Source organism: Rana temporaria, chromosome 4, assembly GCF_905171775.1.
Source record: "Rana temporaria chromosome 4, aRanTem1.1, whole genome shotgun sequence".
Classification (NCBI taxonomy): Eukaryota; Metazoa; Chordata; class Amphibia; order Anura; family Ranidae; genus Rana; species Rana temporaria.
In genome coordinates this window covers 166,111,660-166,127,242 of record NC_053492.1, presented here as the reverse complement: position 1 = coordinate 166,127,242, position 15,583 = coordinate 166,111,660, and the positions used below count along the sequence as shown (strand labels likewise).

Here is a 15,583-nt window from a genome sequence, read left to right as displayed (position 1 = left end):
ATCACTACCTATATGAGCTTCATCCAAGGGAACAAGAGGAAGAAAGAGGGCCTGGTGTAGTATTTAAGTAAAAGGGGAACATTTATTACGGTGTATATGCTCTTACATATGAAAAGTAAAACTAGTGCAATATAAAATGAACAGCGGCGTCCTCTGCACCTTCTCACGTCACTTCTGGTGTACGTCTGCCCACAGCCAACCCCTACGCGTTACGACACGGTCACGTGTCTTCATCTGGGGAACCTCCCATTGCCATTTATTTTTCAAATGACATGTGAGATTTTTATGCTATTACTATTATGATGTTTTTCCATCTTTCCCCCAGAGTGTTTGTCTTGGGGTTATTTTATTGTCTACTTCAATAAATATTTGACTTTTATTGGCATTAGTGTTAACAACCACTGGCAATAATCAACGGTAAAACCTGGCATGCTGGTTGGAACTTGATACATTCAGCCTGAACATACATGGTTCAAATCTCGGTTGATTCCTGATGATTCAAACCATGTATGGCCAACGGTTAGTTCCTGATGATTTAAACCAGGGGTCCTCAAACTACAGCCCTCCAGATGTTGTAGAACTACACATCCCATGAGGCATTGTAACACATTGAAATTCACAGACATGACTAGGCATGATGGGAATTGTAGTTCCTGAACAACTGGAGGGCCGTAGTTTGAAGACCCATGATTTAAACCATGTATGGCCAACGGTTAGTTCCTGATGATTTAAACCATGTATGGCCAACGGTTAGTTCCTGATGATTCAAACCATGTATGGCCAACGGTTAGTTCCTGATGATTCAAACCATGTATGGCCAACGGTTAGTTGCTGATGATTCAAACCATGTATGGCCAACGGTTAGTTCCTGATGATTCAAACCATGTATGGCCAAAAAACTGTTGTGTAGCTTATGTATTTGTCTTCTGCTGTTTATTGGATAATATTTACCCAGATCTGTTTCAGATGTTCTTAGATTATGGCCTTGTCATTGTGGGGGGACCTGCATGACCAGGATAAATACTGGCTGCAGTTTGTGCTTTTGTGGAGACCAAACTTCAGTGGAACCTTGGGTTACAAGCATAATCCGTTCCAGGAGAATGCTCATAATCCAAAGTACTCGCATATCAAAGCGAGTTTCCCCATTAAAGCCAATGGAAACGAAAATAATTAGTTCCACATTGACTTCAATAGCATTCAATACCGCATGTGGCCAGAGGCGGGGGGGGCACCGGAGAGCCTTGGAAACTGCCGGAAAGGCCTGAGGACAGTCCGGCTGACCTTGGCAAACCTCAGAGAGCCTTTCCAAGGTTTTCTGAGGTCAGCCAAACTGTCTTTGGGTCTTTCCGACCGTTTCCGAACGGCGCAGATCGTCGCCGTTCGGCCCCGGTGCCCCCCACCTCAGGCCAAATGCGACCCTGCACATCGCTTTGGCCTGAATCCTGCTCGTCTTGCGAGACAACACTCGCAAACCGAGTTAGGATTTTAGGAAATACAGTGCTCGTATTGCAAAACGCTTGTTAACCGTGTTACTCGCAATCCGAGGTTACACTGTAAATGTAACCCCATCATTCTTGAGGGTTAAGCCTTGGAAAGTAACAATTTTTATTAATAGTTACGCAGCGCAATTGCTTACTTGCGCCGGCGTAACGAATGCTCCTGATTCAGGAACCTCATTACGCCGACTGCAGCCTAAGATATGCGTGGCATAAGGCTCTTATGCCCGCATATCTTAGGCTGCATTATTGCGATGGCCGCTAGGTTGCGTTCCCGTTGTGCTCAGCGTATAGTATGCAAATTGCATACTAACGGCGATTCACAACGTTACGCGAGCCCTGCGTACGCAGTTTACGTCGTTTGCGTACGGCGGTTTTCGCGTAAGGCTGCCCCTGCTATCAGCAGGGGCAGCCAATGTTACGTATACCCGTCGTTCCCGCGTCGCGAAATTTAAAATTTACGTAGTTTGTATAAGTGAATCGTGAATGGCGCTGGACGCCATTCACGTTCACTTTGAAGCAAATGACGTCCTTGCGACGTCATTTGCCGCAATGCACGTCGGGAAAGTTTCCCGACGGAGCATGCGCACTATGCTCGGCGTGGGAACGCGCCTAATTTAAATGATTCCCGCCCCCTACGGGATCATTTAAATTGCGCGCGCTTACGCCGGGCATTTTGCCGGAGCGCCCACGCAATTTACGGAGCTACTGCTCCGTGAATCGTGGGTAGCGCAGAAAATTTGCGGGGGCGCAGGGCAAAAACTTTGCCCTGCGCCTCCGTAAAAAAAGCGCAAATGTACCTGAATCTAGCCCATTGCCTTTAAATTGTAGTCTATGCAATGACTGTTAGCTCCAATAAAGTTAAAACTAACCTCTATAAACTTTCTTTTCATTACAGCAACTGAAATTTGTTCAGGTTTAACAGTGTTTATTACATAATACAAGTACAAAATTTACACTTGCGTTCTAAAGTAAAATTTTAGCTTGGTTTCAAATGTTTCAAGATAGCTATGTCAACAAACATACTCTGACATTTTAAAAATTAATCACCGGCCTGACAGATTAAACGGCTGCACTTGTTCCCTCTACATTCAGAGACATTTACTTTTCTTGTCAAGGGAAATGCTGAGCTGTTGTACAAGTGAGTATCCTATAATCCAAAAAATATGTAGCCAAACGGATACAGAAAAGATTTCTAAAGTCTCACACTGTGCCTTATATTAAGCAAGATAAATGGGCTAATTCTGTATGGGAAAGTTCAATATACAAACCCATAGCGGCCAACCTGCATTTGTCTTCTTCTGATCTGACGTCATTTAATGGAAGTTTGGTTAGTCTCTATGGGTGCGCAGTATTATTGCTCTTTATGCTGCACTACTAAATAAGATCAATTATTAGTTTAATGCAATGTAGTGCCTTTAGACCAGTAAATTCATAGAAATGCAAAAGTTTAGGCTAAAGCATGATTGTGAAATAAGGTATTTTATATTTGCCGTTCACCAAAATCTTTGATTTATATGTTTGTTACTGTTCTTCACATTTTTACAAAGCATGTTTTATGTATGTTCCATTACATACAGATATTAATGTATTTCTACTTAAGCACATTTAAATGTTTTTGATATTGCTGGGTAAGTACACATTTCCGGCACTGTGCTCTATTGTAACCATACTAACAACAAAGTTGCATTTGTGTACCTATTTTTTACATGGTGAAGAATATAATGTATTCATGCATTGCAGAGCATAAATCACATCAAAATAATTCTAGATTGGCTATGATGTAGTCTATAGAAACACATAGGAGTGCACACATGAATAAAGCTGGTAATACAGTGAAGTGGAAAAGGATTCATACCCCTTGAAATTGTCCACATTTTGTCATGTTACAACCAAAAACGTAAATCTATTTTATTTAGATTTTCAATATTTATTTGAAAAGAAAACATTTATTTTTTTCCTTCCACTTTGTGTTGGTCTATCACATAAAATCCTTATAAAATAGTTTTACCTTTTTGGTTGTAACATAAGGATTTTATGTGATAGACCAACACAAAGTGGAAGGAAAAAAATAAATGTTTTCTTTTCAAATAAATATCGAAAAATCTCAATAAAATACATTTACGTTTTTGGTTGTAACATGACAAAATTTGGAAAATGTCAAGGGGTATGAATACTTTTTCAAGGCACTGTGAATGGGTAGAATTTTGAATGAAAACTCTTTGAATGTTCTAAAAAAGTTAATTCGTTATTCTAATCATAAAGGGGTTGTAAAGGTACAATTTTTTTTTCCTAAATAGCTTGCTTTACCTTAGTGCAGTCCTCCTTCACTTACCTCATCCTTCGATTTTGCTTTTAAATGTCCTTATTTCTTCTGAGAAATCCTCACTTCCTGTTCTTCTGTCTGTAACTCCACACAGTAATGTGAGGCTTTCTCCCTGGTGTGGAGTGTCGTGCTCGCCCCCTTTTTTGGACTACAGGAGAGCCAGGACACTCTCTAAGTTGCAGATAGAGAAAGGAGCTGTGGGCATCCTGACTCTCTTCCGTAGTCCAAGGGAGGGGACGAGCATGACACGCCACACCAGGGAGAAAGCCTCACATTACTGTGTGTAGTTACAGACAGAAGAACAGAAAGTGAGGATTTCTCAGAAGAAATAAGGACATTTAAAAGCAAAATCAAAGGATGAGATAAGTGAAGGAGGACTGCACTAAGGTAAAGGAAGCTATTTAGGGAGAAAAATTGTATCTTTACAACCCCTTTAGTGGGGTCAAATCAACGATCATTTTTGACTGCAGTGACAAGAAACTTCGAAGGAGCAGCATGAAAAATGTTTCCACACTTATGTTGGCTTGGCCATACATTATACAATTTTCTTCTACAGATTTATTTTAGATTTACCAAAACAATACAACATGAGGTCAATCCTAAACACTTTCAATTTGTATGCACTCAGGCAGGCCCTTGCACTACATAGTTTAGGGTAAATCTAAAGGAGATGTTATAATGTCTTAGTGGGGGGGAACTATTTTTTCCCTATTAAATGAAGACTCAGACTGGCTCCCCGGCTATTATCGTATTTTGTAGACATGTGCATTCGTTTTCGTCGGAATGCATTTTTGTCTGAATTTCGGGTATTTCCGTTATCGTTTTAACAAAAGAACACGAATGCACAGGATTCGAAATCCGAAAGATCCGTTTTCATTGCTACAACTGTTCGATATAGATAGGAGATTCGACATGACGCTGACAATAACAATCTGTGTCTATCGAACCTGCGGTAGAATGTTCCTAACCTTAACTCTATTAGTCCAAGATTTTTATACATAGAGAGGAAAGATTCGACATAGAGAGAAAAGATTTGACATTATAGAGACAGTGTTGGGGTAGACCATTCGACATGAACGATGAAGATTCGACCAAGCAGAGAAAAACATACAAACGTTAAATCTGTCATTGAAGGCTTATGGTGTCTGTCGAAAGTTCTAAGAAGATTCGACAAGCAGATAAACTTAAAGCGGGAGTTCACCCAATTCGTTTTTTTTCCTCTTTTCCCCTTAGCTTCATGCTCGTTTTGTCTAGGGGAATCGGCTATTTGTTTTAAAATATGATCCGTACTTACCCGTTTTCGAGATGCATCTTCTCCGTCTCTTCCGGGTATGGGTCTTCGGGAGCGGGCGTTCCTTCTTGATTGACAGTCTTCCGAGAGGCTTCCGACGGTCGCATCCATCGCGTCACTCGTAGTCGAAAGAAGCCGAACGTCGGTGCGGCTCTATACTGCGCCTGCGCACCGACGTTCGGCTTCTTTCGGAAAATCGTGACGCGATGGATGCGACCGTCGGAAGCCTCTCGGAAGACTGTCAATCAAGAAGGAACGCCCAGTCCCGCAGCCCATACCCGGAAGCGGCGGAGAAGATGCATCTCATAAACGGTAAGTACAGGTCATATTTTAAAACAACTAGCCGATTCCCCTAGACAAAACGAGCATGAAGCTAAGGGGAAAATGTGTTCGCTATGGGTGAACCTCCGCTTTAACGACGCCGCAATCGTACATTTCCGGTCAAATGCTCGGCCCATAGGCTATAGAATAATTTAAAAGTTGGTTGATGTAACGGTCACCACCGTTTACGACCTTCCATCAACTACGACAGCTCATCTGACACACAGACAAACCAGCAGGCATCCCATTTCCCAGAATAACGAGACTTGCTCCGTGTTCTCTGGTTTCAAATGTAAGACGCTTTAATGGTACACTTAGCTTTCTTATATACAGTACAGCATGTTAAAGTTAATCACAGGAACAATGAACTCCCCACCCACACATCACACCTTGGGGGCTTCAATCACATTCTTTGAGCTAATTACTAATTGTAACAGAATGCATTATCCAGACAGCCTGGCTCCGCATATAGCTTGACAAGTCACATCTATTGTCCATAGAATTCACAATGTTAGCATCACACAATTAGTTCCCCTCAATCCACATCTTACACAGACTTTCTGTCTCCGACAGACAGGTAGTCACACCTGATCATCAATGGGCTTTAAACAGTGTTATCACACAATGGAAATGTCTTAGGAGCAGACCTGAATTAACACCTCTACAGCCTTACACAATGGTAAATGGAATATCTTAGGAGTCTATTGACCTGGTTTGGGTCAACATTAACCAACAACTTGTAATATCTCAGATCCTGCAATATGAGCTATCAGTAATGTCCCCTATCCTGTAATTTAGGATATAATTTCTCAGTCACCCTATGGCCCTATCGGACATAAGGTGACCCTAGACATAAGACTCCTTGGTGACGCCAGTACAGGAGTTCCCCTCATCCTTCCAAAGTCTCTGTTTGTCACGGATCGTTCCGTTACATCTCTCCCCTTTCGGTGGGAGACTGACACAGGAGGGAACCCCAAACGGGTTGACTCCGAAGTTAGTCAGTAGTACCAGTCCTTTAATGCTGGTATCCATACCGTACCCCAAATAAATTGCTCCAAACAGAGCATTACTCACCCCGCCAACCTCTGTCTCTTTCAGAGAACCTGCCTGCTGCTGGGGAGAGGCCTGGACTGGCCCTTCTCCCTGGAGTCCTTTCAGCCACTGGAGAGAAGACAGGGTGAATGGGCTCAGTCCATCATGTTGTTGGGGATCTGGGCCAACTGGCCCCCATCCCTGGGGTATACCAGTGGAGACTGAAGTCCCATCCACTGGTGGTAGGAAATCCCCTGATGCTTGCAAAGCAAAGCCGACATCCTCCTGTCTCGGTGACGCACCATTTTCTGGAGTTGTGTCAGTGGAGACCACAGTCCCATCCACTGCCCCAGGAACTCCCTCTTCCGTTAGTTGAGAGCAGAGGCTTGTGGCACTCTGCTCTGTTGCCAGCTCTTCTGCTGGGTCGCTTTGAGTGGAGACCACAGTCCCATCCACTCCCACAGGAACTCCCTCTCCTGCTAGTTGAGAGCAGAGGCTTGTGGCACTCTGCTCTGTTGCCAGCTCTTCCGCTGTGTTGCTGTGAGGGGAGACCACAGTCCCATCCCCCGATGTCAGCTCAAGCTGCAGTTGTGTGCAGCAGCCAGTAGCATCCTGCCCTGCTGCCAGTGATTCAGCTGGGAGTAAACGCTTTACCACCACAGCTTGTTGCTGGGGAGAGGGGCCAATTGCCCCGGCTCCCTGGAACTCCACTTTCATGGTGACTGGCATCTGTACCTCTCCCCTCTCTTCAGTTGGTGCTGCTGTGACTTCTTCTGCTGCAGCACCTCTTTGCTGTAGCCAAGTGGCATCCACAGCCGCTATAACCCGGACTATGATCTCCGGTGGAGGATTAGGTCCATACTGTGCCAGTCCACGTCTAACAGCCCGGTCAAAAAACTCTTCATCGGGTGTCCTGTCTGTTATGCTGGGCCTTTCTGTTAGGCTGGGCCTTTCAGCTCTATCTATTTGGACAAGCTCTGTAATAATGTCCCTTCTCTTACGATTGCAGGCCGATCTGCCCTGGCTCTCCAGTAAGTCCTTAAGGGAAGAGAGCTTCAGCCGTTCATACAGCGTCTCCATTGTCCTGTGTCCTTGTAGCCGTCCTTCTGCCGATGGAAACATCCTACTGCTGCCACCACTGTAACTGTCACCACCGTTTACGACCTTCCATCAACTACGACAGCTCATCTGACACACAGACAAACCAGCAGGCATCCCATTTCCCAGAATAACTAGACTTGCTCCGTGTTCTCTGGTTTCAAATGTAAGACGCTTTAATGGTACACTTAGCTTTCTTATATACAGTACAGCATGTTAAAGTTAATCACAGGAACAATGAACTCCCCACCCACACATCACACCTTGGGGGCTTCAATCACATTCTTTGAGCTAATTACTAATTGTAACAGAATGCATTATCCAGACAGCCTGGCTCTGCATATAGCTTGACAAGTCACATCTATTGTCCATAGAATTCACAGTGTTAGCATCACACAATTAGTTCCCCTCAATCCACATCTTACACAGACTTTCTGTCTCCGACAGACAGGTAGTCACACCTGATCATCAATGGGCTTTAAACAGTGTTATCACACAATTGAAATGTCTTAGGAGCAGATCTGAATTAACACCTCTACAGCCTTACACACTGGTTAATGGAATATCTTAGGAGTCCATTGACCTGGTTTGGGTCAACATTAACCAACAACTTGTAATATCTCAGATCCTGCAATATGAGCTATCAGTAATGTCCCCTATCCTGTAATTTAGGATATAATTTCTCAGTCACCCTATGGCCCTATCGGACATAAGGTGACCCTAGACATAAGACTCCTTGGTGACGCCGGTACAGGAGTACCCCTCATCCTTCCAAAGTCTGTTTGTCACGGATCATTCTGTTACAGTTGATTAGTAATAATAATTTATAAATATAATTATTACTAGTGTCATACAACATTAGAATTCTTCTATAGCTTGTAGGCAGAACATTCAACTGGAAATGTATGGTTGCGGCATTGTACAGTTTAGCTGCTCCGTCTAATCTTCTTAGATCATTCGACAGACACCATAAGCCTTCGATGACAGATTCGACCTTAATTAATTCGGATTTGTGGACAAATGCATTTTTAGCGAAACAAAATAAAAACGAATTTCGGCAGTAACTAAATACATTTATTTTTCAGACGAAAACAAAATTCTGAAATATTTCAGTGTGCACATGTCTAGTATTTTGTATGAAGATCCAATACTCTTGTTTATGCCTTACGACAATACAAGTGCTTATTGAGCAACTAAGTATTCGGTATCCAACCTGCCTTTATAATTCTGTAGACATATCAGTGTTCTACAAGGCAACTATTACTGTAATCTCTGAGCTAATATTGCATGTCATTGTCTGCATCCCAATAACAGATATTTCAGGTAACAGAAGACAAGCATTTATAACCGGTAACTAACAAGGTGAGGGGGGTAAAGTTAATTTTTTAACCGCTTGAGGACCGCTGCACGCAGATATACATCTGCAGAATGGCACGGCTGGGCACAAGGAAGTACATGTACGTCACCTTTAAGAGCCCAGCTGTGGGTCGCGCAGCATGCCGCCAGCGGCATGCTTGCGACCCGGTCCTCAGCTCTGTGACCGTCCCCGCCGGAACTGCGGACCCTGATCACCGCCAGTGTCCCACGATCGGGTCACAGAGAGGAAGAACGGGGAGAGTAAGTGTAAACAAACCTCTCCCTGTACTTCGTAGTGAGACTGACGCTGATCGTCTGTTCCCTGTCTTAGGGAACGACGATTAGTGATGTCACATGCCCAGCCAAGCCCCTCCACAGTAAGAACACTACCTTAGGGCACACTTACCCCCTACAGCGCCCCCTCCTGGTTAACCCCTTCATTGCCAGTTTCATTTTTACAGTAACCAGTGCATTGTTATAGCACTGTTCGCTGTAAAAATTACAATGGTCCCAAAATAGTGTCAAAAGTGTCCGATGTGTCCGCCATAATGTCGCAGTCACCATCAAAATCGCTGATCGCCGCCATTACTAGAATTTTTTTTTTTATAAAAATGCAATAAAACTATCCCCTATCTGGTAGACACTATAAATTTTGCGCAAACCAATCAATAAACACGTATTGCGATTTTTTTTACCATGTAGAAGAATACGTATCGGCCTAAACTGAGGAAAAAAAATTTTTTTATATCTTTTTGGGGATATTTATTATAGCAAAAAGTAAAAAATATTGTTTTTTTTTTCAAAATTGTCGCTATTTTTTTGTTTGTAGCGCAAAAAATAAAAACTCCCAGAACACAGCAAGGGGCCAGTGAGCACGGCGCACACGACTCGCGCATGCGCCGTAGGGAACCAGGCAGTGAAGCCGCAATGCTTCACTTCCTGGTTCCCTCCCGGGGATGGCGGTGGGGGCAGCAGAGTAACGAGCGATCGCTCGTCCTCTGCTACCGACGACGCTGGACTCCAGGACAGGTAAGTGTCCTAATATTACAAGTCAGCAGCTGCAGTATTTGTAGCTGCTGGCTTTTAATAAAAAAAAAATCGCCGGAGATCCGCTTTAACTGGTTAAAGTAAATGTAAGCCCAGTCACCCAAATTTCATATAAGACCTAAAATGTTAATGCAATTTAAAAAGTAGTTTTCAATATTTTTAAATCTGCAACTTTTAATAAAATATATTCAAATATTATTAATTAATACATAGGGTGACAATGTTTTATCTCTACGTTGTCACTCTGTCATTGAGGTTTCTAATGGAGACTCCAAGTAGCTGTTTAAACACAAGGCAGGTATTGTGCACTGTTGTCACATCAGGAAACCAGCTTGAGAAAATTCATGCAGCTATTTATGGCGTGCATATATGTAGACAAGGGGCCAGATTCACAAAGAGATACGACGGTGTATCTACAGATACACCATCGTATCTCTGACTTACACTGGTCCTATCTATGCGCCTGATTCATAGAATCTTTTTTTCAATTTAAAAATGGCGCCAGGGGCGTTCCCGCTGATTTACGATAAATAATATGTAAATCAGCGAGATACGCAAATTCACGAACGTACGCGGACCCGACGCAGTCTTCTTACGACGTTTCCGTAGCGGCGTACCCGTCGTATACTTACCCCTGCTTTTATCAGGCGCAGCCAATGTTAAGTATAGCCGGCGTTCCCGCGTCGAATTTGAATTTTCTAACGTCGTTTGCGTAAGTCGTTCTCGAATACGGACGGACGTCGTTTAGGTAAGCGTCGAAACCACTGACGTCCTAGCGACGTCAGTGGGAGCAATGCACGCCGGGAAATTTCGCGGACGGCGCATGCGCATTTGAAGCGGCGCGGGAACGCGCCTGATTTAAATAGTACACTCCCCCTAGCCGCGGAATTTGAATTCCGCCGGGGGATTTGCGATCCGCCGCCGGAAGTTTGGAGGTAAGTGGTTTGTGAATTACCCACTTGCCTCCCAAACTTGCGGGAGCGGATCTTAAATCAGGTAGATCGAGCGGATCTATAGATCCGCTGATCTACGTGAATCTGGCCCAAGAGGTGGTGGAAAACAGGCTGCAGGAGACTAGCAGTAAGATGCAACAAAAGATGAAAAATGGTAAAATCACGTATTTTATTTGCAAAAAAAATGCAATTGTTTATGATCCACTGGACTTTACCCAATATCATTCCGTTAGAGCGGGGATATGCAATTAGCGGACCTCCAGATGTTGCAGAACTACAAATCCCATGAGGCATAGCAAGACTCTGACAGCCACAAGCATAACACTCAGAGGCAGAAGCATGATGGGACTTGTAGTTTTGCAACAGCTGGAGGCCCGCTAATTGCATATCCCTGCTAGAGTTTACATTTACTTTAAACTCAGCAAGTGTTTAGTGACAGTAAAGTAAACTGACAATCCTGAGTTACCTTTGCTTGTTTTTTTAGTTTTTTTTTTAAACTGTGCACTTTTATTTCCAGACCCCAGAAGAGTACTAGGAAATTGGATTACAATGAAGAGACCCCTTCTACTCCTGTTTGCTGTGACTCTGGCTGGAGTTCGTGTAACCAGTGCAGCTCCAAGGCTCTGGGGAGACACCATTACTGAGTTTGCTGTGGATCTGCACCAGGCAATACGTTCCGTTGACACCGAAGAGAACATTATTTTTTCCCCACTCGGTGCTACTTTGATTCTAGGAATGATAAAACTGGGAGCGAGAGGAGCAACAGCTCAACAAATAAAGGAAGTTCTAAAACTGCAGGGAAATCAAGAAAGTGAGTCTACATTTTATTAATCCCACATCCATACTTTCTGCATGCTGTTTGTTGGATACAAGAAGGCTAATCAATGCTTCTTTATACTGGCAGCAAATAGGGTCAGCCCTCTCTAAAGCCAGGATTATTCACGTATTGGTGGGCTATTTGTGAGCACAGAGCTCAAGAGAGATGAGAAAGATGGGCTTGTAACTGCAACCTATTTGTTTTGCAATCATCTTTGGACAGGATATCAATCATAGGTGAATACATTCAAAAATTGGATTTAGCAATGGTCTTTGTGGGACTGACAGTACTATCTATTCACAGTCGTGTCTGTCTCTGATTACCGGCCGACTTCCTGCATTGAAACAAATAATGTATTTTTTTTACAAACATTGCTACAGGACATAGTACAACCCAATCTAATTATACCTGATCGAAATTAAAGAACGGAACTGGAAAAAAACACACACAAAAAAAAACAGGAGGGCAAAGGACTAGTATCCATGTAGCTGATCTTTTCCCTGTTACTCACTTGCTATGCCTTGCTCTATGTCTCTGTGGCAGCCATCTTGATGGAGGCAGGGTTTTACTTCCTCATACCAGAGCCTCCAGCAATGAGAACAGTGAGCAGCACACACCGGACATTACCAGACCTCACTCTAAATCTCCTGACACTGGCAGTCATAGGCAGCAAGGCCTTAGGCCCCGTACGCACGACCGAGTTTCTCGGCAGAATTCAGCCAGAAACTCGGTCGGAGCTGGATTCTGGCCAGAAACTCGGTCGTGTGTACACTTTTCAGCGAGGAACCCGTCGAGGAACTCGTCGGGCCGAAAAGAGAACATGTTCTCTATTTCCTCGTTGTTCAATGAGGAAAGTCGGCCCGCCGAGCTCCTCGGCGGCTTCCACACTGAACTCGACGAGGAACTCGATGTGTTTGGCACGTCGAGTTCCTTGGTCGTGTGTACGGGGCCTTAGATCTCACTTTGCAGATATACAACTAAGAGGCTATGGGCCAGATTCACATAGATTTAGAAAGGCGCAACGTATCAGAGATACGCTACGCCGCCATATCTTACCTGGCTCTAAGTCGAATCCAGGAAGATTTCGCGCCGTAAGTTACGACGGCGTAGTGTATCTCTCGGTGCATAATTTAAATCGGCGGGTAGGGGCGTGATTCATTTAAATTAAGCGCGTCCCCACGCCGATTGAACTGCGCATGCTCCGTTTTGAAATTTCCCGCTGCGCCGAAGTATTGCACCTACGATCCGAAGGCGTATAAAGCCGTACACCTGTCGGATCTAAGCCAGAAGCCGTCGTATCTTGGTTTGAGGATTCAAACTAAAGATACGACGCGGCAAATTTGAAAGTACGCCGGCGTATCAGTAGATACGCCGGCGTACTCGCTCTTTGAATCTGGCCCTATAAGCACAGAAGTGCCTAGGCACACTCACATACCAGGAAATGTCCTGCTAGTTTTCAGAAGAAATTCCAGACAAAAGGTACATTTCAGGGCACTGGGTACTAGGTAGAGTTAAGAATGCAGTCACATCTGAGCAGAGTGTGTTCCTGGTGAATTGAAGCTTTTTTGGGGTGTCTTTAACCACTTGACCTCTGGAAGATTTACCCCCCTCATGACCAGGCCATTTTTTTTATACGGCACTGCGTTACTTTAACTAACAATTATGTAGTCGTATGACACTACCCAAATAAAATGTATGTCTTTTTCCCCCCTCACAAATAGAGCTTTCTTTTGGTGGTATTTGACTATCTCTGCATTTTTTTTTTTTTTTGCGCTATAAACAAAAAAAAGGCTGACTATTTTGAAAAAAAAAAAAAACAATATTTGTTCTGCTATAAAACATATCCAATAAAAAAATAGAAAAAAATCGAATTTCTTCATAAATTTAAGCCAATATGCATTCTGCTACATGTTTTTGATTGAAACAAATCCAATAAGCGTATATTGATCAGTTTGTGCAAAAGTTATAGCGTCTACAAACGATGGGATATTTTTATTTATTTATTTTTTACTACTAATGGCAGTGATCAACGACTTATAGCGAGGCTTCGATATTGTGGTGGACATTCTGACACTGACACTTTTTGGGGACCAGTGGCACGAATACAGTTCCAAAAATATGTACTAATGACACTGGCTGGAAAGGGGTTAAACATCTCAGGTGATCAAAAGGTTAAATGTGTGTCTAGCCAATGTTTATGTGTACACTTTTACTAGAAGAAGTAATCAATTTCATTCCCAACTTTGCCGAGAAAGAAAATCTATTACTTCCTTCTGACAGGACAGCACTCTGCTTTGTTTACATAAGCAGAGCCCTGTCCTGTGTGTATGTGTTTCGGACGATCAGGGGCTGCTAGCTATTGGCTGGCACCCACTGACTGACATCTGCTGTGTAAAATCACAGCAGAGCTGGGCCACCAGCGGCACACGCATGCCCCCTACCTGGAAGTGCCAGATCACATACTAGGTACGTGATCTGGCACAGGAGAGCCTCCTTGCCACTGTATATAAAAAATCCAATAAGCGTATATTGATCAGTTGGTGTAAAAGTTATAGCGTCTACAAACGATGGGATTTTTTTTTTTTTTTTTACTACTAATAGCAGTGATCAACGACTTATAGCGGGGCTTCGATATTGTGGTGGACATTCTGACACTGACACTTTTTGGGAACCAGTGGCACGAATACAGTGATCACTCGGTGCCAAAAAATATGTACTAATGACACTGGCTGGAAAGGGGTTAAACATCTCAGGTGATCAAAAGGTTAAATGTGTGTCTAGCCAGTGTTGCCGAGAAAGAAAATCTATTACTTCCTTCTGACAGGACAGCACTCTGCCTTGTTTACATAGGCAGAGCCCTGTCCTGTGTGTATGTGTTTTGGACGATCAGGGGCTGCTAGCTATTGGCTGGCACCCACTGACTGACACCTGCTGTGTAAAATCACAGCAGAGCTGGGCCACCAGCGGCACGCACATGCCCCCTACCCGGAAGTGCCAGATCACATACTAGGTACGTGATCTGGCACAGGAGAGCCTCCTTGCCACTGTATATCTAGGTTATACAGTTGGCAAGCATTAAAAGCATTTTACAAGTTTTGTGCATGTGTTTTTTTTTCTTTTTATGTGGAGTTCTCCCTTAAAATCTGTACTAGACCTGAAGGGTCTGACTTCCTGACAACCAATAGTCTGATTTGTTACATTTGACAGCAGTGGTAATACTGCTTTCAAATGTTTCAGTTCTAGTTTTGTACATTTGTTAATTATCGAGTGACTAGACCACATGATAATTACTTTTTTTTTGTGAATTTACTTTAATGTAATATTACATTCAGTCTCCTCTCTAGTTGGAGTTCCCAATAAATCAGTATATTCTCCTCGAAGGAGTGTAACTCTTCCTCCTGGGGGGGACATGGCAGAGCTTTATGTTCCCTAAGACAGGGAATCAAATATCTCTTTCCTTCTCCCCAGCACGTTGACAACTGTCACTACACCAGCCCACCATCTTTACCTACTCCCTCTGACTCTACCCCATTATTCATGCCCCTGCTAAACTGCTCATCTAATTGATAAGCTAACAACCAATCCCATGCCAGGTGGATCCTATTTCTTAAAGGGCACTTGCACTTGCAAAGTAATGAAAGAGATAGTCGGAACTCAGGATGACATTCAAAATAGTATTTCTTTATTAACCACTTAAGGACAACCGCATGACCATATACTTCGGCAGAATGGCACGGCTGGGCACGTGGGTCGCGAGCGCGCCCCCGGCGGCGCACTATCGACCCGGTCTGAAGCTCTGTGGCCAAGCCCGTGGGACCCGCGGACCTGATCACCACTGGTGTCCCG

The 15,583-nt window shown here is 43.6% G+C and overlaps 1 protein-coding gene across 1 annotated transcript in view; it reads left to right on the top strand.

Annotated features, from left to right (window-relative positions):
- Window positions 1-2,530: 2,530 nt before the first annotated feature.
- SERPINI2 (serpin family I member 2) overlaps window positions 2,531-15,583 on the top strand; it is a 61,441-nt gene continuing 48,388 nt past the window's right edge. Inside the window, exons 1-2 of the mRNA XM_040349304.1 lie at window positions 2,531-2,637; window positions 11,438-11,731. Of these exons, the coding sequence (XP_040205238.1) occupies window positions 2,619-2,637; window positions 11,438-11,731 (313 nt within the window). The 5' untranslated portion in view covers window positions 2,531-2,618. The remainder of the gene's footprint in view (window positions 2,638-11,437; window positions 11,732-15,583) is intronic.